Source organism: Haematobia irritans, chromosome 1, assembly GCF_050003625.1.
Source record: "Haematobia irritans isolate KBUSLIRL chromosome 1, ASM5000362v1, whole genome shotgun sequence".
Lineage (NCBI taxonomy): Eukaryota > Metazoa > Arthropoda > Insecta > Diptera > Muscidae > Haematobia > Haematobia irritans.
The window spans coordinates 193,674,450-193,698,318 of NC_134397.1; the positions used below are offsets into that span (position 1 = coordinate 193,674,450).

At 24.6% G+C, this 23,869-nt stretch overlaps 1 protein-coding gene across 25 annotated transcripts in view; it reads left to right on the forward strand.

Moving 5' to 3' along the window:
- Positions 1 to 23,869, forward strand: part of Syp (synaptotagmin binding cytoplasmic RNA interacting protein) — a 529,002-nt gene that overhangs the window by 454,288 nt on the left and 50,845 nt on the right. For 19 of the 25 annotated variants that reach the window (XM_075292388.1, XM_075292396.1, XM_075292385.1 and 16 more), the window contains 5 exons: positions 304 to 422; positions 2,117 to 2,438; positions 3,005 to 3,246; positions 17,693 to 17,828; positions 23,686 to 23,819. In XM_075292388.1, the coding sequence (XP_075148503.1) occupies positions 304 to 422; positions 2,117 to 2,438; positions 3,005 to 3,246; positions 17,693 to 17,828; positions 23,686 to 23,819 (953 nt within the window). Of the gene's footprint in view, positions 1 to 303; positions 423 to 2,116; positions 2,439 to 3,004; positions 3,247 to 11,525; positions 11,662 to 17,692; positions 17,829 to 23,685; positions 23,820 to 23,869 lie in introns of all 25 variants that reach the window. The other 6 variants (XM_075292389.1, XM_075292410.1, XM_075292386.1 and 3 more) reach the window with 1 other exon arrangement.

Here is a 23,869-nt window from a genome sequence, read left to right on the forward strand (position 1 = left end):
ATTAGTTTACAATTTTCTGATAATGTCTGATATCGTTTAAGTGGGGTCAGGAAGTGAACCTATTAAGTAGTGAGCGTCGCCTATTGTTATGAAATATAACTAAGATATAATGTAATTTCAATATACCTTACATATGAACCTTATTTTTTTACAAGGTTCGTTTGAATTCTCAAAGTGAAATTGTTTTAAACTATATGTCATTGATGACATAAATCCATATGTAAATTGTATTGCACATTTATTTGTAAGCTATAATATAGATGTAAACTTTATTAATAAATCTCTTATTCTTTCTAATTATAGAAATGGCGGAAGGCAATGGCGAACTGGTCGAAGATATCAATCAAAAATCAGAAGATCGTGGTGATGGCGAACGAACACAGGACTATCCAAAATTGTTGGAATATGGCTTAGATAAAAAAGTAAGTTCAAGCAAACAAACAAAAAAAAAATCCAATGACATTATTGTTCAAGCAAACAAAAAAATTCCAATGCCATTATGTTGCATATATCATTCGAAAATGTTCATAGATGATTGCCAGGATTGTTTAAATACTGAAAAACAAATATAAAGCCCAAATATGTGGTCCAACCCACAACAGCCCAAGTCTGTTTTTTAATATTTTTTGAATCTTCACTGAAAATCAGGATAAAGGTGTTTTTTGGAAAACTTCGCTGCAGATTCCTAGAAGAGATACAAACATGAAAAATTTAGAGCAAATAAATTTAGATTTAGTGCTAATAACTCAATTGTGTCCTAACTCGAGTTAGGCTGTTAAGGGTTGTGACCACAGAAATATGCACTTCCAGCACATATTTCATTCACATGTCGGTAAGACAGTTTTGATACGTGTTTCTTGTGGGGCAAAAAATGTAAAGAATTGATAAGAATGACTCCCGGAATTTTATCTAGCAATTGCATTCATAGTAGCTATGTCAGTGTAGCAGAGTTTAATTCTTATAAAGCGTCGTTGTTGTAATTCTTAAAAGCATTATAATCACGATAGCGAAATATCTGTAAGATAAAAAAAAATTATTTAAATTTTCCTACAATAAATAACTCATGACATGTCAACGAGTTGTATATGGACCTTAAAAGGAGGAGAAAATTATAAATAAATCATAAAAAATATATTGAATTGTTTTCCTACACGCAAAAAAATAATTCTTTCCTCCCAAACGAAATTTTAGACAAACAAAGTTCATTTCTCATTTGCTTTTCGTTGAAACGAAGTGTATTTGGAAGAAAAGTATATTCTTTTTGTGATAAACGTTTATTCTTTTCCAGGATGTAATAACAATTTCATAAAGACTAACTCAAAAAAAATTTTTTTCTGGCTAATTGCATTTCCCCTTTTTCTGTAATACAAGCAATGTAGAAGAAATTATACGATTTTATAAATTTTAAATTTTTTTTACCTTTCGCCTGGACGGAGAATCGAACCGCTGACCATGCAATTTGTAAGCCAACACACTATCCACTGAGCTATGTAGCCGTTATAGTCATCAATAGACAATTAACCATATAAGTTATATTTATATAGCATAGCTTGCGGCGCCCACGAGCCGATTAAACAAAGTTTATTTAACAGAAAAATACATTTAGTTGGGCACCGTGGTGCAGTGGTTGCTACGTCCGATTTGCATGCCAAGGGTCGTGGGTTCGATCCCTGCTTCGACCAAAGTTTTTTTTTTTTTACATATATTCCAGAGATGGTCGAAAGATTCCGAAAAAATGTTCAACATTACATTCTACTATATTAAATTTTACTATGAACTTTAAAATGTGTCTTATTAAAGACCTAAAGTCAGAAAAGAACAGTGTTTGAGATAAACGAAATGGACTGTGTTTTTGGTTCAAAAATAACTTTTTTTATTGAAAAAATAAAAATTTTGTACCAAATGAAATTTTTTGGTGATAAAAGTGTATACTTTTCGAAGCAATTCAAAAAACTCTAACAAAAGAAAAACGTTTTCGGTACACGTTTTCCAAACGTTTTTTTTCTTTGCGTGTATGATACATATGCACAAGTTTATAAAGTTATAAAAATCGAAATCTTTTTTTTATACTTATATTAATTGACATTTCTTTTTTTTTCTCAATTTTCTTTCACAGGTTGCCGGTAAACTTGACGAAATATATAAAACAGGTAAACTCGCCCATGCAGAATTAGATGAACGCGCACTGGATGCGCTTAAAGAGTTTCCGGTTGATGGTGCCTTGAATGTATTAAGTCAGTTCCTCGAATCAAATTTGGAACATGTATCGAATAAATCTGCCTACTTATGCGGGGTTATGAAAACCTATCGACAAAAAAGTCGAGCAAGTCAACAGGGTGTACCAACACCAGCCACCACAGTGCAAGTTAAAGGACCAGATGAGGAGAAAATCAAAAAAATTTTAGAACGTACCGGTTATACTTTAGATGTTACCACGGGTAAGTTTATAAGTGAATGGAACAATTTACAATTTGTATTCGCTCCGTCGCTGCCGCTAGAGGAAAAAAATATTATCAGATCATTTTTTACAAAACATTATTATCATTGGGATATCCACTGATCAGCTGGTCTCCATAGAATACCGATGCATTGATGTTTTGAAGATACTTACAAATGTATGCGCCTTGAAGGCTCTCACAAAAATTCCTCTTGCATGCAAACAATACAATTTTGCCATGTATTTCTTATGGGAGTAAAATGTAAACAATCGATAACAATGCCTCACGGAATTTTCAAATTCAAACCGGATACGTAGACAACTTTACTGAAATGTTGGTTTGCATGTCGATAGAACCGTCGTACACCACCGTTTTGAAGCCCGATATGAACATTTTTTAATCCATTGAAGTTTTTTGGGCCAGCAATTTAAATATATACCCCCATATTGTTCCTTAGATAAATTGTCCGTAAATTATTATGAATATGGACAATATACTTTTGGATTGATCCAAACTCTTTAATTTATTTTTTTTATTACAACTAATATTTCCTTATATTTTTTTAGGCCAACGCAAATATGGTGGACCACCACCGAATTGGGATGGCCCAGTACCGGGCAATGGCTGCGAGGTATTTTGTGGGAAAATACCAAAAGATATGTTTGAAGATGAACTTATACCTCTGTTCGAAAATTGTGGTAATATCTGGGATCTACGATTAATGATGGATCCCATGACTGGTACAAATCGTGGCTATGCATTTGTAACATTCACAACAAGAGAAGCTGCTTCAAATGCTGTCAAACAGGTATTTATATAAGAACTAATTCATTATCTCCCAATCCACCCTATTGTTCTTTGTCTGTCTCTCCTTGGCTCTATGTTGAACAAAAAAAGATCTATTGTTATTCTAAAAATAATTGATTAATACAATTGATATTTTAGGTAAAATCGATATATACATAATATGAGTATATAATTAATTAAAAAATTACAAGCAATAATCGATTACTATTTGGCTTTCATAATCAAGTTTTAGGCTTTTTGTTATTATAAACAACAACAAAAACTTATTTTATTATAATTTAGCTATATTTTAAAAATCTTTTTACTTTGAAACAATAAAACTATTATTTGTTTCTATTTCTAAGCTTTTTCAAAATATTATTAGATACTGATATGAAGTAAAAAAGATTGAAACTTTTTCCCTATTTTTTTTCATTCTGTACCATATCTATATTTAAGCTTTAGAATTATATAATACTATTTTTTCTTATATAGTATTCTGTTTATTTTAAAACAAAGTTGACCATTTTAATAGTAGTTTTAGTTTGAAACATTTCTATTCGTGTTTCTATTTTTCGTGGCTTGATGCAAGTCATTTTTTGCATGATTTTATTTATTTATTTTTTTTCAATAAAATAAACTTTGGCTCACAATATCTGATTTGAAAATGCAAAATTAAAATGTATTTATTTTGCGGTTTGAAAAGAAGTCTCTCTCTCTCCCAAACGAAATTAGTCCAAAATTCCTAATTACAAATCCAGTTTGGTTATTTCCTTTCCTTTTGTATTTTTTACTTTTGTTTTATTTTGACTCGACCTTTTTTAGTGAATGTTAGAAAGCGGTGTGGTAATAGGATATATTTATTGTAGAAAAATTCGATCGTGAAATCGGGATTAGATATTTTGATTTAAAATCTTTCCTAATTTTTTTTAATTGGCTCTTTTTGTCTGGCTGAATGTACAATATTTGGCATCGAAATGATGTGTCCACAAATAATACACTGGAAAAGTAAAGTCTCCTGAGCATTCCAGGCCGATTTAACTTCATTTTAGTTCATGGAAATTATTATTTCTTAGTTATAATGTACAACATAAAAAAGAGAAAAAAACTTTACAACATGAAGCCTAAAGATTCACTAGTTCAGAATTTATTAAAAATTGTACATATTACCAAACAATCGTCCAATTTTGTCCTTCAAGCAATGAAATTTCCTTAAACAAGTGAAAACAAAAAAACTGTTTCTAATAAATTTTTCTTGGAAGAATATTTATTTATTTTGTGATTGATCGACGGTTATTAACCTACATTTTTTTTCATTCATACAGCAAAAATAAAATTTTGTCAAAATTTTATTTCTATAGAAAATTTTGTCAAAATTTTATTTCTATAGAAAATTGTATCAAAAATTTATTTCTATAGAAAATTGTATCAAAAATTTATTTCTATAGAAAATTTTATTTCTATAGAAAATTTTGTCAAAATTTTATTTCTATAGAAAATTTTATCAAAAATATATTTCTATAGAAAATTTTGTCAAAATTTTATTTCTGTAGAAATTTTTGTGAAAATTTTATTTCTATAGAAAATTTTGTCAAAATTTTACTTCTATAGAAAATTTTGTCAAAATTTTATTTCTATAGAAAATTTTGTCAAAATTTTATTTCTATAGAAAATTTTGTCAAAATTTTATTTCTATAGAAAATTTTGTCAAAATTTTATTTCTATAAAATATTTTGTCAAAATTTTATTTCTATAGCAAAATTTGTCAAAAATTTATTTCTATAGAAAATTTTGTCAAAATTTTATATCTATAGAAAATTTTGTCAAAATTTTACTTCTATAGAAAATTTTGTCAAAATTTTATTTCTATAGAAAATTTTATCAAAAATTTATTTCTATAGAAAATTTTGTCAAAATTTTATTTCTATAGAAAATTTTGTCAAAATTTTATTTTTATATATATTTTTGTCAAAATTTTATTTCTGTATAAATTTTTGTCAAAATTTTATTTCTATAGAAATTTTTGTCTAAATTTTATTTCTATATAAAATTTTGTCAAAATTTTATTTCTATATAAAGTTTTGTCAAAATTTTATTTCTGTATAAATTTTTGTCAAAATTTTATTTCTGTATAAATTTTTGTCAAAATTTTATTTCTATAGAAAATTTTTTCAAAATTTTATTTCACAATTTTCTATAGAAGTAAAATTTTGACAAAATTTTCTATAGAAATAAAATTTTGACAAAATTTATATAGAAATAAAATTTTGACAAAATTTTATATAGAAATAAAATTTAGACAAAAATTTCTATAGAAATAAATTTTTGACAAAATTTTCTATAGAAATAAAATTTTGACAAAAATTTATATAAAAATAAAATTTTGACAAAATTTTATTTCTAGAGAAAATTTTGCCAAAATTTTCTTTCTATAGAAATTTTTGTCAAAATTTTATTTCTATCGAAATTTTTGTCAAAATTTTATTTCTATATAAAATTTTGTCAAAAGTTTATTTCTATAGAAACTTTTGTCAAAATTTTATTTCTATAAAAAATTTTGTCAAAATTTTATTTCTATAGAAAATTTTGTCACAATTTTACTTCTATAGAAAATTTTGTCAAAATTTTATTTCTATAGAAAAATTTGTCAAAATTTTATTCCTATAGAAAAATTTGTCAAAATTTTATTTCTATAGAAAAATTTGTCAATTTTATTTCTATAGAAAAATTACAAAAATTTTCAAAATTTTTGCATAAGTTTGTATCTATAGAAATATTTTTTAAAATTTTCTTTCTGTAATTTTGGCAAGTTTTTATTTCTATAGAAAATTTTATTTCTATAAAAAACTTTTTTCAAAATTTTATTTCTATAGATTTGTTTAATTTACCGATTTGACGAAAATTGACCAAAATCAACAAAATTCCATTTGGTACGACTATTGATTGTACCAAATTTAAAAATTAATATTTTTTTTGGACCAATTTTGGTCCTATCAGACCAAAATGGCAACCCTAATAAGGATCAATCACTAATGCAGCATATTTCTGCTAGTTGGCAACGATGTGTTTGTTAGTATTGCCAACAGCTCTTTTTTTCAACCAAATATAACAATTTTTTTCTGGTAAATTTCAAAGAGAATATTTTTTTTCCAATTTTAAATAAAACTAAATTTTAAATAAACGTGAATTTTTAATTGTTTGACGAAATAATATATAAATAGCATATAAATAAATTTAAATCAAAAGTTAATTTTTAGTTTTGAAAGTACTTATCACACCGCTCAAATTACCCTGTAGATCTTAAGTATACTGTAGTTCCGTACACCTTTAGTAGTTGTTTTTTATTCTTTTATTTGGGTAACTTTCATACTTAGTTCGTAAGTTATTTTTGGTTGTTTCCGTTTAGTTTTTTTTTTGTTTGTAATGTCCCAAAAGCAATGGACGACATACAACGAAAACATACATATTTCCATCCACGTTATCACAAAAAGAAATTTTGGCAACCATTTTAGGTCATTTCTTTAGCACCAGCAGCTTAAAATCAACCAAAAAAGCAAATGACACACGAATAATAAAAATGTCCTAACAAAATTCGAAATTTCTTTTAGATATTTCTCTAGCAGTATAAGGAAAATTTATTACAGGATGTAATAAAAATGAATGCTATGAATTTTTTTTGTTTTATTTCCTATTGCCCTAAGAATACATACAATCATCAGTAATTTTAATATTGCATTATGATTTACTATAAATCATGGACTTTTGAATTTTCTTTACTTTGAGTTCTTGTAGTCTCTCATACTCTCCTTACACATTCTTTGAACTTGTTAAACTATCTCAAGACTAGTGATAATTTTTGTAATACCATTCAGAAATTGTCTATCTTGATTCATTTGTTCTTGCAATAATTTCTCTTTTTTTTACACTTTGTTAGTATGAATTGTCCGGTTTTATTTGAATTAAAAATATTAAAAAAAAAACGAGCATGTCCAAAACCAATTAACATCATTTCAAAAACAAAAAGAACCTATTAATATTCCATTTTTCATCCCATTTTATATTGACACAAGAAAAATTCTTAATTTTTTTTATTAACCCATTTGGAAATGCAGCAAAGTTTTGGCTAAAATTCTATCAAAATTCAAAATTGGTAATTAAATATTCATAACTTTGTGCAAATATATTTTGTGCGAAGAATTGGCTCAATTTAGTTTTTTTTTTTTTAGTTTCCCTCTCTCACATAATACTTAGTTTATATTTCTTATTTTTTATTCCACTTATAGTTTTCTTTCTTATTGATTTTTATTTTTTTGTAATTGTAAAAATGTCAATTGTTATTCAAACACTTGAAGCGGAAAAAATACCTTTCATTAAAACATGCCAACGGTGGGTGCTCTAGATTTTTCAATTCACTCGTGTGGGCATTGATGTTGGCACATCTGAGATGCTCGAATAGCTTAGAGATATTTTTGTTATGCCTCCAAAATATACAGCCAAACGAGCTCCTGTAGGCAAGGAAAATGAGTTTGTCCTCAAATGTACTCGCAGTGTCAAACTGAATCACATTCTTCTATTGCGAATTTATTACAAGCAAAAAATAGTAACAAAACTATGACAAAAAAAAAACTATTAGTGTTCATAGCACCTGAATAAAGCCTGAGATTGTAGTGGCCTCGAATGCCTGCACCAAATGCTAGATGCCATTGAACAGATATTAAGAAACTTCATTAACGATTGTCGAGCAATGTGGAAATTTTATATGTACTATAAAAGGACGATAACAAGGTTTTTTGCTCTCAAGCATTACCATTGCTATTATATCTTGTGAGAGCAAAGGGAAAGTTCGTCGGGTACGATTTTAAACTTATATATTATTGTCTATACATATAATAGAATTGAACTGTCACAAAAAAGCTACACTGCATTATCGGTTGATTTTATATAATAGAACAGATCTAAAAGGTATATATAAATAACGTAAACTTCCATTCCATTTATCAATTCGTCATCGTGTACATACGTAGAACAATGTTTTATGTATTTTACCAAATTTTATTTATTTCCTGTACGATATAACGGTACTTCATTATCCACTATCTAACAAGAACACTATTATCATGATATAACACGGCACAACCAGTGTTACCGTTGAGAATTTCTATAAAGTGTCAGTCGCCATAAAAAGTGACACCAGGGCTGCCAATAAAAAAAAATAAAAGAAAAATCGTCAGTTTTTTTCAAAAAAAAAAATCTTCATAATCGGCACATGCATTTTAAAAATCGTCAAAAAAATCGGTAATATAAATAATATTAAAATAAAACATATTTTTTGGTGAAAAGCAATACAAAAATATTTATTTCACATTGAAAACAGAAAATGAACATGTACAACTACACACAAAAAATTTTTTTCTGATTCAATCACGAAATAAATTCATCCAATTAATTTTTAATTGAAATGTCTTCAATCACAGAAATGATAGTATCAATTAAAAAATTAATTGAAGGTCAATTAAAAAGTTAATTGATCCAATTAAAAAATTAATTGATACTATTATTTTTTTGATTGATTTTTGTTTCAATTAAAAAAATTTGTTGATTCAATTAAATTTTTAATTGAATATTTTTTAAAACTCAATTAAAATTTTAAGTGGAAAAATTTTCGTGAAATTTTTTTGTGTGTAGGCATTTCAATAATAAAATTATAACGAATTAAGTTAATTAAATTACCTTAATAACTTTGATCTGCAAAAAATTTTCCTACCAGATATATTGATTTTCAAATATATGTATACCGATCGGTTCACAATAACCTCCCAAGGCGATCTAGACCTTTGGATCCGTCAGTCCATGTATTTGTGTTCGCAAGATTCCGGTCGCAATTATTAATCGAACTTGATGAAATTTAGTTCAGAGCGTTTTTTGGGCAAAAGGAAGAACAGCTTTGAATTTAGAAAAAATCGGATCAAATTTAGATATTTCCCCCGTACATATATGTATACCACCGGATTTCAACAAATGGGAGCATACTGCATTTATTTACTAAGCGATGGTTTTCACATTGAACACAAAGTAATTTTTTAAGTACGCAACATTTTATCGAAATAGATTCAGATTTGGATATAACTCCCATATATATATATATATGTATCGCCCAGTTTGCCTAAATTTGATCTTATTATTAGCCAACCTTACTGAAATTTTAATGTATAATATCTACCAAAAACTTGCAATTTCGACAACTTTTCAGTAAAAATTCTTGAACGGAGCTAATATCGTCATTTTTGGGGCAAAAATTGGAAAATCGGCATTTGCTATTTTTTTTTGAGTAAAAAATCGTCAAAATGCCGATAAATCGCTAATATCGTCATTTTTGGGGCAAAAATCGGTAAATCGGCATTTGCTATTTTTTTGAGTAAAAAATCGTCAAAATGCCGATAAATCGGCAAAATTGGCAGCCCTGAGTAACACACTCATTAAAAAAAAACACGTAGCATACTTTTTGGAGCTACAATAAAATATTTAAGCACACCGCCGATAAGTGTGGCCAGCGAATAAATTGTTCAGTGCAGCGAAAATTCTTATTCCGAAAGAAATTCGCATGGACAAAATGTATAAAAACACCTTTTATGTCATTATAATATCAAACTGAATGAATTTTGAATACAAAAGTCTGTTAGTTCCAATAGAAAACTACACTCAAAAAAAAAAAAAAAAGTGAACTCTCTATTTTACTAAAGCCAATTTAACTTTATTTTAGTTCCTGGAATTATTATGTTTGGAGAAAGTTTCCTTTACTCTAAAATTTTTTTGTGTACGTTAGTTAAATTAACTAAAACCGAGGAAAAAAATATACTCAAATGAAGCATAAAGATTAACTAAATTCGTATCTTCCACAAAATAGTTCAGAATTTCTTTAAATTTGTAAATTTTACCAAAAATGCGACCATTATGAACTTCGTATGTCACTAAAGACATTCTTGCAATTTTGAACTCCAAGTTTTTCCTTCAAACTACAGAATTTTCTTTAACTAATGAAAAAACTTAGTTATGTCTAATAAATTTTCTTGAATTTGTGGAAAAATATTTACTTATTTTTATGACATCGGCGTGATGCCAACGTTTGTAATACTGTTTAGTTAAAATTTTTCTACAAATATTCAAAATTTTCTAAAATTAACGGAAAGTTTTCTTACTGGTGGGTTCACTGTTTTTTCAGTGTATATATGAGTTGGATTAAATTACATTTTATTGTTGCTTTTATGCTTAGGCTTAGGTTTAGGCTTAGGCTTAGGGTATCCAGTGCGAAAGGAAAACAGTCCTATTGTAGAACAGCATCCACACTTCTTTAATTACAAATGGTAGGAAGCCGGATATCGGCCGAATCTCGGTTTCGAAATCCCGAATTTCTTAAAATTTAATATTCGATATATTAATACGGTTGCTCTACTAGAGAAAATTTTCGTTGCCTATTTTTAGGCGGTACACGTGTCCGGCCGAATTTCGTTGGCCGGATCCCGGTTTCGATATCCCGAATTTCTTAAACTTTAATATCGGATATATTAATACGGTTTGTCTACTATAGAAAATTTTCGTTGCCTATTTTTGGGCGGTACATGTGTCCACTGAAAATATAAAACAACAAAAACCATTACACTATAAATAAATGTAATTAAAAAGCGACACAAAAAAAGGTGGCACAAAATTTTAAAAAGAATGCCATTTAATGGCACAATAGTATCACCGTTTGAAAAAATGCCAAGCATTGGGCACAACACACCATCTTATTTAAGAACGATTAGTATTAAATGTAGAGTTGCCCTAGCGGCAGTTAAAAAAAAAAAAGAAAAACAATTGACATTTTTTCCAGATTCATGCTTATATTTAACCCTTAATCTTTCCTATTTAATTTTTATTATAAAATTCTTTCACTAGCTCTCTGCGTTTAGTTACATTCTAAAATCTTTTATTCATTATTATTTTTTAGTTATCTTAACAGAAACATTATATTTTTTCTAATTTGTGTCTAGTATAAAGTTCAATAGACATTTTCGTCATTGAAAAAAATGTATGGACCAAAAACAAACAAACAAACTGATCATATTGAACTTTGTACTGACCATTCGATTTTATTATTATTATTATGAATTAATTGGTTTTCTTATATTTTTTCCTAATTTATTAAAAAAAAAACACTACACATATATATATTTTGTTTTTATTTTTGCTACAACAAAATCCCCTTTGTTATTTTTTTTTATTTTACCCCCCAATCTTTTTCTCTTCCCCATGTAAATTTAGCTCGATAATCATGAAATAAAACCCGGCAAGTGTCTTAAAATAAATATAAGTGTTCCGAACCTGCGCCTTTTTGTAGGCAATATACCCAAATCGAAAGGCAAAGAGGAAATTTTAGAGGAATTTGGTAAATTAACAGGTAAATTTACAAAAAAACAAAATTGCTATCATCATTTTGTTAAAATTTTTTTATTCAAATTGAAAACTTGCGCATTTTTCAAAATATTGTAGTTTTGAAGAAAATCATCTTGAATGTGATTGCAAAAGTCAATTCATGATGATATTCATTTATGATAAAATGCGTAAATTGGCTAAACAAAAATCCAATTGGCTAAATAATTACACAACTGAAAATATAAAACACATTTTAATATGTGCAATTGGCTCGAAAAAAAAACCTAATTGGCGGTGGGGAGTTATTTACAATAGTGAAATATTTTTTGTAGATGTCACATACCAACTTCAACTTCTAAACTAAGGGCTTAAAGGGCAAATCAATAGTTGATCGTTTTATTTAAGAGAAATGCAATAAAATTTTGGTTTTGAGGAGGAACGATGAAAACGAGGGACTTTATAGGATTTATGAAAAATATACATATGTATACATATACAGAAAAAAATATTTTTTGTCTTCAATCACAAAATAAATTGATTCAATTAATGTTTAATTGAAATGTCTTCAATTACAGAAATGATAGTATCAATCACCACAGTCAATTAAAAAAAAAAATAATTCATACAATTAATTATTGTGATTGATTTTTGTTTATATAAAAAAGAAAATGTTGAACCAATTAAATTTTTAATTGATTTTTTTTTTAATTCAATAAAAATTTAATTGGAAAAAATGTGGTGTTAGTTTTTTTTTTCTGTGTATTTGTGGTTGTTAAAAATTCACACAAAAGAAATAAAATACTTTTTAGGGGATTTTCGTCGGACTTTTATGGTTTTATGGTTTTAATAATAAATTGTTTCTTTTCAAAATTAATTGTTGTGATTGATTTTTGTTTCAATTAAAAAAATTGTTGAACCAATTAAATTTTTAATTGATTTTTTTTTAAATTCAATAAAAATTTAATTGGAAAAAATGTGGTGTTAGTTTTTTTTCTGTGTATTTGTGGTTGTCAAAAATTCACCCAAAAGAAATAAAATACTTTTTTAGGGGATTTTCATCGGACTTTTATGGTTTTAATAATAAATTGTTTCTTTTCAAAATTAATTGATACAATTAATTGTTGTGATTGATTTTTGTTTCAATAAAAAAATTGTTGAACCAATGAAATTTTTCGTTGAATATTTTTTCGAAATTTTCATATATTTTAAACAACACAAAAATATTTTTAAGTTAATTTCGTCTCACTACTCTTATCGGTTTTGGTTTTCCCCAATTTTAAAGTTCAATCCGTAGAGTAGTGAAACCTCGTTAATTAAAAGGATTTTAGTGTTATCATATCTATACAACCCCGAAGATGTTTTTTATTATGAAAATTTCGAAATATTAGGAATAATATAAATCTAATAAAATTGGAGCTTGAAAAAACACGATTTTTTTTATTAAGTCCAAGTTTCTTTTTTTTTAGCCTACTACAAACAAAAAAAAAAAATTCTGATTCAATCACGAAATTAATTGATCCAATTAATTTTTTTATTGAAATGTCTTCAATCACAGAAATGATAGTATCAATTAAAAAATTAATTGATCCAATTAAAAAATTAATTGATACTATTAATTTGTGTGATTGATTTTTATTTCAATTAAAAAATTGTTGATTCAATTAACTTTTTAATTGAATATTTTTAAAAATTCAATTAAGATTTTAATTGGAAAAATGTTTGTGAATTTTTTTTCTGTGTAGAGCCATAACATAGACTTTATTTGATTTTATTGGTACAGTCATTAATTTAGGCCATTAATATATTTATAAATACAAATATTTACAAACATAATTTTATGTTCGCTATGACTTTATATTAAATTATGGTTTTATGTTATTCAATTCCCTTATACAAACAAAAATGTTTCGTTATAATTTACAAACATCACCATCATCATCCTATTTTGTTTTTTTTTTCTTCGTTTTTGCACCAAAATTCCATCAATAATCGAGACTATCTTTTCACAATCTGCTTTTAAATTTCTCATCATTATATATAAAAGCTTTTTAATGTGTTATCTAGAAATAAGTTACAACAGCATTTTATTTTATTAGGGCCTTACATTTAGCCATGATCTATTCCACTTCATTTGTTGTTTCACAAAAATGTACATATTTGATATTTACTGCACTTTCTGCTACATTTCATACAATAATTTCCAAAATCATTTGTTTTGTTTTATTATTAAATATTTTAAATTCATTCTTCATAAACATTTTGAATTTTTAATTTCTTCGACATAAACGTAACAATAAATAATATATAAATCTCCAGTCATTAACTGTGTGCCATATATATTGATTGAAACTTATAAATATTTTGATATTGTAAACCGAATTGTTTATATCTATTTTTGTTTTATTTAAATTTCAATAGTTTTATATAGAATATCGTTTGTTTTATATAGAATTTGTTGATGAAGAATACCATGGAAAGATTTATGAATGTCTTATGGGATTTTCACATACATGTACATAAAATTGTTCGAAAAAAAGAGTATTTTTACTTTTTACTTATGATTGAACCATAATTCGATTTGAAACCCTATTTTTATTGTATATAAATCTTCCCGTTTGTAAAGTTCAATTTTTGGGTGTAGTGACTTTCATATTTGCTGTCCCAAAAATTAAATAGTACGTTTTAACTTTGAAAAGTACTTTTTCGAAACTGATTTAGTACAATTTCAACCAAGCGAAATATCATCCCTGACTTTGGTTAGGTTAGGGTATAGTGACATTCCGATATTTTAGACCCTCTTAGACTATTCAGTCCATTGTGATACCACAGTAGTTAATCACTGAGTGCTGCCGATTCTATGTTTAGCTCAATGACAAGGGACCATTGCACCAAGGTAGCTCTTTGACTTACGTTCACGGTTGCTACTACAGATGGTAGAATTCTACCAAAAATGGTAGATTATTTACTGTTTGGTAGATTTGTAGACTTCTTGATGTTTTGGTAGGTTTTCTAAAATATTCCTTATCAAGCTAAATTTTCTATAGAAATAAAATTTTGACAAAATTTTCTATAGAAATAAAATTTTGACAAAATTTTTCATAGAAATAAAACTTTAGCAAAAGTTTTTATAGAAATAAAATTTTGACAAAATTTTCTATAGAAATAAAATTTTGACAAAATTTCTATAGAAATAAAATTTTGACAAAATTTTCTATAAAAATAAAATTTTGACAAAATTTTCTATTAAAACAGAATTTTGACAAAATTTTCTATAGAAATAAAATTTTGACAAAATTTTCTATAGAAATAAAATTTTGACAAAATTTTTTATAGAAATAAAATTTTGACAAAATTTTCTATAAAAATAAAATTTTGACAAAATTTTCTATAAAAATAAAATTTTGACAAAATTTTCTATTAAAACAGAATTTTGACAAAATTTTCTATAGAAATAAAATTTTTCAACAAAATTTTCTATAGAAATACAATTTTGACAAAATTTTCTATGGAAATAAAATTTTGACAAAACTTTCTATAGAAATAAAATTTTGACAAAATTTTCTATCGAAATAAAATTTTGACAAAATTTTCTATCGAAATAAAATTTTGACAAAATTTTCTATAGAAATAAAATTTTGACAAAATTTTCTATAGAAATAAAAAAATTTGGACAAAATTTTCGATTGAAGCAGAATTTTGACAAAATTTTCTATAGAAATAAAATTTTGAAAAAATTTTCTATAGAATAAAATATTGATACAATTTTCTATAGAATAAAATTTTGACAAAATTTTCTATAGAAATAAAATTTTGACAAAATTTTCCCTAGAAATAAATTTTTGAAAAAAATTTCTATAGAAATAAAATTTTGACAAAATTTTCTCTAGAAAATTGAAAAAAAAATTCTATAGAAATAAAATTTGGAGTTTTCTATTTTTGTTTTTTTTTTTTTTGGGAAGTTTTCTATAGATATAAAATTTTGACAAAATTTTCTATAGAAATAAAATGTTGAGAAAATTTTCTATAGAAATAAAATGGTGACAAAATTTTCTATAAATATAAAATTTTGACAAAATTTTCTATAGACATAAAAATTTGACAAAATTTTCTACAGAAATAAAATTTTGACAAACGTTTTTATAGAAATAAATGTTTAACAAAATTTTCTATCAAAACAGAATTTTGACAAAATTTTCTATAGAAATAAAATTTTGACAAAATTTTATTTCTATTTTGGAGCTGGAAAAAATTTCTAAAGAACTAAAATTTTGCCAAAATTTTCTATAGAAATAAAATTTTGACAAAATTTTCTATTAAAACAGAATTTTGACAAAATTTTCTATAGAGATAAAATTTTAACAAAATTTTCTATCAAAACAGAATTTTGACAAAATTTTCTAAAGAAATAAAATTTTGCCAAAATTTTCTAAAGAAATACAATTTTGCCAAAATTTTCTATAGAAATAAAATGTTTACAAAATTTTCTATAGAAATAAAATTTTGACAAAATTTTCTATCGAAATAAAATTTTGACAAAATTTTCTATAGAAATACAATTTTAACAAAATTTTCTATAGAAATAAAATTTTGACAAAATTGTCTATAGAAATAAAATTTTGACAACATTTTCTACACACTGGACAAATATCAAAACAGGATTCGTCTTCACAGTCAATGTAGCTAACATTTCTATCTCGATATTTTGGTCCTGGAAAAAAGTTAAGGATTATCGTAGAAAAATAAGTAATCGATAATACCGTTTCTCAAAATATTGTCTACCAAAAAGCAATGGGTTGTTGGTAGATGGAGGTTTATACTGGGCTTAAGTCTCATGGCACCTATTCAAAAAAGTAAATATTATTTTTTATAGCAAATATTGAGGTTGGTAAATTTTGGCTAGGATGGATTTCAGATAATAAAATTTGATCTGTATATTCATTGAAAATATAGTTATTTCAATAAGGAGACTACCTGTGATTAACTGCATTATGGACAACATGATGTACTAAATGGTGTTATGGTATCATAATTGAACTGCATAATCTGCAAGCAAAAGATAATACAAAGGGATTTTTTTTTACAATGTATGATCTCCTTAACCATGTTCCAAGAGCAAAATGTTACTTTTTCACGGAAAACAGGTAGCATGTTTGTCGACACCATGTTCTTTTCTCGGAAATTATGTATCTATGTTTGACGAGAAAAGAATGGTGCTCTTGAAACATGTTTGAGGTGATCATATTCCTTCTCTAGGTGTAAAAAGAGAATTTCAAATGTATAATAGAAGGCATTTGGAGATATCTGAGGCACATTTTTTGTGTCATTTATATATATTTTTTTTAATTATATTTCTTCCTTATTTCTTTGAATATTCTTTCGATATATGGTAGTCGTTTTATGTGAAAAAACCATTAAGACTTCATACATTCCCTACTGGTCATTAAAAAATAAGTATAGATGTGTTGCAAAATCCTCAAGAGAAAAAAAGAACAAAAACCAAAAATATTCAGTAGGAATTTGTTAAATACAAAATGATATTTTTAAGTCCTTTTTTTCCGACCATTAATATTTCACAAATTCTAAATTTTATAAATTAATATACCTAAATATTATAATAATATCTATAGTAGAAAAATCATATTCTCAACTATTTTGGTTAAATATTATTTGAATACAAAAAACAATATACATTATTATTATTATTTTATTTTCATTATATTATTAATCTAACAAAATTCATCTCTCCATAATTTTTTTCTCTTGCTATATAGACAGAACTAAAACAAATACATATTATTAATATATTTATTATTCTTATTAGCCAAGGCAAAAATATAACAAAATTGTATAATATTTATTAAACATTTGTTATTTATTGGCACGTAAAATCGAACCTACCCTCCCAAACAAATATGTCAAAAATAGCAAAAACAAAATCGAAAAGAAGAATTTTAGAGCCAAAAAAAAAAAAAACCCTCCAAAATATTCGATTCGTTTTTGTTTGCGTCCCTATTGTATTTGTTGTGTATTTGCTACAATTTTTTAACAATTTCCAGCTGAATGATTTTGAAATTCGGAAAGGCAAAAAGATTGGTGTAACGATATCATTTAATAATCACCGGCTATTTGTCGGCAATATACCTAAGAATAGAGATCATGATGAATTAATTGAGGAATTTTCTAAACATGCACGTAAGTGGTGATTTTTGACAAAACAAAATAAAACCAAAAAACAAAAAAAAAGAACAGGACAATACCAAAAAAATATATTTAAATAAAATTAACCTCCTCCCTATGAAATAAAAAAAAGCCCCACCCCCAACACACCCCTGGTTTAATTGGTAACCAATTGGTAAATTAAATAACAATAAATATAATTGGTTTTTATAATGTTTTAGTTTCTTTTAAACACAAACCAAAAAGCGTAAGTTGCAGAATATTTTTTATTTTATAAGAAAAAAAAAAAAATAACATAAGCAGTTTAACAACAGCTGTTACAATTGGATTTTTGTAAACTTTTGCAATTTTCGCTTAAATCATTTTTCACCACATCTAGATTTGAACATACAAAAAAATTCTACTTGCAAAAATTCATCTACAGGTGAAAATTATATTTTCTTTATGCATTAATATACTAAGAACCTGTCGTCCAATCCCCTTTTTGAAAATTTCCTTTAAAAAAATTTTCAGATGAAATTTTGTAATTGGAATTTTGTGTGTTATTAGAAAAAACTCATTCCTTTCACTATTCCTTTAGATGTCTCTTATTGTAAGAGACTAAGAAAAAAAAATACAACAAAATTTAAAATTTTATTTATTGTTCCTCTTTCTCTCTCTATCAATCTCTTACTGTAGCTTAACAATTTTTGTTTAGAAAACTATATAAAAAAAAAAAAATTCAAAAGTTATTTATAAAAGTTAAAAATCCGAAACATATAATACTTAAAAACCATATGCCAAATTCGCTCTGTTGAAAAATCTATAGATCTTATTATTCGTTAATTATATATCGTCCTGTTTTCTTGATAATTTTTATCTTAATTGTAGAGCTACAGCAAAATTTTACGAAAAAAAAATAAGAAAAAAATGGTAAGAAATTTAATACAAAATCAAATATTGGGTCCTCTCTGCTATCTGTCTATGAAAAATTTTTGAATAAGAAAACTATCTTTCCGTGTGTGTATGTGTATATGTAAACCTTTCATTGAAATATAATCTTCACCTGATATTTCGTTTAAATTTAAAGGAGGTGGTCAAAACGCTCTTGTTAACTATTTTTTTTTAAATTAATTAAACAATTTTTATTAAAGCAAATAATTTAAATAGATTATAGTCGATAATCGAAATGCTTTATCACCAACAATCGGGGTTAGCAAAACAAAACTCGCTTTTCATTAACTTAAGAGTGTTGCCATTATTGCCAAGTTGGATTTTGATACAATGAAGTTTCCCCAAGTCACAATAGCAATTTATTGTGAATGACTTTCACAACCCATTCACAAATAAAAATAATTGGATATGTTTTACTATTAATTAGCAATACTATTTGATTGATTGATTGGAAATTTAAAATGTTTATTTAAATAAATTTGTTTGAATATATAATCAGCTGGCAAAAAAATGGGGCATTAGAGGGTTAATAGTCGGCGTATTCAAATCATGAATAACCGTTTATCCACAAAATTTACACAATTGGCCAAAAATAGTTTCCAGCTGGGATGTTCTGTACAGAATGCTGTTCTGGATAGTTCATACAAGCCAGGGATAGAAAATACAATTTTTAAGAAAGTACAAAAAGGTATATTTTTTGCGCGAAAAAGTACTTTTCACTAAATTTCAACAAAAATTCCAAGAGCACCTTTAGACTGAATTTTAAACAAACTAATTTTTTTTTGTCAACTCCTCAATTTTAAATATTTATTTTTTTAATTTTATATCTGCTTATAAAGACTACAGTAGTATTGTAATCACGGTTTGGTAGATTGGTAGAATTTATGATATGTTATTTCATAAATTTTCTGTAGATGAATAAAAATCAATTTTTGACAAAATTTTCTACAGAAATAAAATTTTGGCAAAACTGTATATAGATATAAAATGTTGACAAAATGTTCTATAAAAATAAAATTTAAAAAAATTTTCATCAGATATCAAATTTTGATAAAATTTTCTATAGAAATTAAATTTTGACAAAATTTTCTACAGAAATAAAATTGTAAAAAAATTTCTATAGAAATAAAATTTTGACAAAATTTTCTATAGAAACAAAATTTAAAAAAAAAAAATTCTATCGAAACAAAATTTTCTATAGAAATAAAATTTTGACAAAATTTTTTACAGAAATAAAATTGTAACAAAATTTTCTATAGAAATAAAATTTTGACATAATTTTCTATAGATATAAAATTTTGACAAATTTTTCTATAGAAATAAAAATTTTAACAAAATCAAATCAAATCAAAATTTTGACAAAATTTTCTATAGAAATCAAAATTTTGACAAAATTTTCTATAGAAATCAAAATTTTGACAACATCTTTTATAAAAATAAAATTTAACAAAATTTTCATCAGAAATAAAATTGTAACAAAATTTTCTATAGAAAGAAAATTTTGACAAATTTTTCTATATACATAAAATTTTGACAAAATTTTCAATAAATATAAAATTTTGACAAAATTTTCTATAGATATAAAATTTTGACAAAATTTTCTATAGAAATAAAATTTTGACAAAATTTTATATAGAAATAAAAATTTTAACAAAATTTTCTATAGAAATCAAAATTTTGACAACATTTTTTATAAAAATTTTGACAACATTTTCTATTGATATAAAATTTTGACAAAACTTTCTATAGATATAACATTTTGATAAAAATTTCTATAGAAATAAAAATTTTGACAAAATTTTCTATAGAAATAAAATTTTGACAAAATGTTTTATAGAAATAAAATTTTGACAAATTTTTTTACAGAAATAAAATTGTAACAAAATTTTCTATAGAAATAAAATTTTGACATAATTTTTTATAGAAATCAAAATTTTGACAAAATTTTCAATAGATACAAAATTTTGACAAAATTTTCTATAGATATAAAATTTTGACAAAATTTATATAGATATAAAATTTTGACAACATTTTCTATAGATATAAAATTTTGACAAAATTTTCTATAGAAATAAAAATTTTAACAAAATTTTCTATAGAAATAAAAATTTTGATGAAATTTTCTATAGACATAAAAAATTGACAAAATTTTCTATAGATATACAATTTTGACAAAATTTTCTATACAAATAAAAAATTGACATAATTTTTTATAGAAATCAAAATTTTGACAAAATTTTCTATAGATATAAAATTTTGACAAAATTTTCTATAGAAATCCAAATTTGGACAACATTTTACATAAAAATAAAATTTAACAAAATTTTCATCAGAAATAAAATTTAACAAAAATTTCATCAGAAATAAAATTGTAACAAAATTTTCTATACATATAAAATTTTGACAAAATTTTCTATAGATATAAGATTTTGACATTTTCTATAGATATAAAAATTTGACAAAATATTCTATAGAAATAAAAATTTTAACAAAATTTTCTATAGAAATACAAATTTTAACAAAAGTTTCTATAGAAATAAAAATTTTGACAAAATTTTCTATAGAAATAAAAATTTTGACAACATTTTCTATAGAAATCAAAATTTTGACAACATTTTCTATAGAAATAAAATTTTTACAAAATTTTTCTTTTATAATAAAATTTTGACAAAATTTTCTATAATAATAAAATTTTGACAAAAAATTCTATGTTAATAAAAAATTGACATAATTTTTTATAGAAATCAAAATTTTGACAACATTTTCTATAGAAATAAAATTTTTACAAAATTTTCTATAATAATAACATTTTGACAAAATTTTCTATAATAATAAAATTTTGACGAAAATTTCTATAGAAATAAAAAATTGACATAATTTTTTATAGAAATCAAAATTTTGACAAAATTTTCTATTGAAATAAAAATTTTGACAAAATTTGCTATAGAAATCAAAATTTTGACAAATATTTCTACAGAAATAAAATTTTATAGATATAAAATTTTGACAAAAATTTCTATAGAAATCAAAATTTGGCAAACTTTTCTATAGAAATCAACATTTTTACAAAATTTTCTATAGAAATCAAAATTTTTACAAAATTTTCCATAGAAATAAAAATGTTGACAAAATTTTCTATAAAAATAAAATTTGACAAAATTTTCTTTAGAAATAAAATTTTTGACCAAATTTTCTTTAGAAAATTTTTGACCAAATTTTCTTTATAAAATGTTGACAAAAAATAAAATTAAATTTTGACAAAATTTTCCAAAAGAAAAAAATTGACAAAATGTTCTGTGAAAATCAAAATTTTGACAATATATTTGCCAAATAATATTTTTTTGGTAAGATTTTCTCCAAATGTTGGTAGATTATTTTTGTCTCAAATTTCGACCGTGACTGTAATGGTTCGCATTTTTTTAATACGCGATCGATAACTTCTTATCTAGAAAGTATTCGTAAAGCTCCGATTATAAGGATGCCTATTTTAATATGCATATCGTAAAGTTCTTTTGTTAAAAATTTACATTAAAAGCAATACCAAGTTATCTAATAATTTTCAAATGTGAATGCAAATTACTATTTTTGTATTCAAAAATAATTGTTGCGAGAAAATAGAAGCGTTTGTGACCTCCTTCCAAAAATTATTAGAGATTCTCATATCTGAAAAAACAAAAAAAAAAAACAAATCCCGCTCCTTATCTATCTACATTTCACAACAAAAAAATATAAATACCTTTAATAATTTTTGAAATAAATGTTTAGTCCTGTTTCTTTGTATTTTGAATAGATCGATATTCATTCTCGATGCACTTAAATAATAATGAATAGTAATGACTGGAGACTATCTACTCTATTCCAAAATAAACAACAACAAAAAAACGAGTTAGAAGTAAATTACATAGTTTTTCTTCATGCCAATTCATTTTATATCAAGGTATATAATCAAAAACCCAACAAATCGTTAAAAATGAAAACATAATCAAAAGAATTTCAATTCATGTATTTACAAAAAAACCAAGAGTTCTTCTATCCACCTCTCCACCACTAAAAAAAACAACCTTCCTAGACTAAATGTTGTTTATAAATTACAAACTTTTTTTGTTTGAAATTAATCATAATCTACACTACCCTCTGAAGAAATTTTGCCAAGCGCCCCAAATTATTCTATGTTTTTTTGTTTACTTTCGATTTTATGAACAAAAATCTACAATATACCATTTATACAATATCTACTATGCTCATAAAATATATCTCTCTCTATCTATCTCTGTCTTTACTTAAATGTGTTTACTTGTGTTAAAATTTATGTTCTCTTATATAAATGTGTCTTTTTCTCTAAGTGTATATTTATGTTAAATTTTGAAATTTATTTAAAATATAAATAAAAAGGCAATTTGTATAAAGCAATCCACAAAAAAAAAAAAAAAAACAAAAATAAATATAATTATTAATTGTTATCATTTAAATTATAAAATTAAATAATAAGCAAATTAAATAAAATGTTTATTTGTTTAATATTGACTTTTAGTTGCTCTCAAAGGAAAAAAAACACTAGTATTTGATTATAAAAATTATTATTATTTTAATATAATATTAGAAAAATATTCAGGCGTATTTGGCATTGGTTTTAAAGTTATTCAATTAACATAAAAAAACGAATTCTATACACAAAATATGAAAAACAATATTTTTATAAACAAATAATATTTAAAAAATTCTAAGATGTATATTTTTTTTTAAATATAACAAAGCACTCAAAGCAACTAATGTTTTCCATTATTCATAGTGGTGCAAAATTTGAAATTAAAATCTTAAAATTTTTGTTGTATTTTTTTATTTGTTTTTTTTTCTAATTTTAGTTGATCATTGAATGTGATAATATTTAGTATATTTTATTTATAATTTTAATTTCTCAATTTTTCGTCCACTTCATCAGCCGGCCTTATTGAAGTGATAATTTACAGTTCACCGGATGATAAGAAAAAGAATCGTGGCTTCTGTTTTCTCGAATATGAATCACATAAAGCCGCTTCATTAGCAAAACGACGACTTGGTACTGGTCGAACTAAGGCAAGTTAAATTTAACTTTGTTAGTTTTTAAAAATAATCTCTAAGATTTG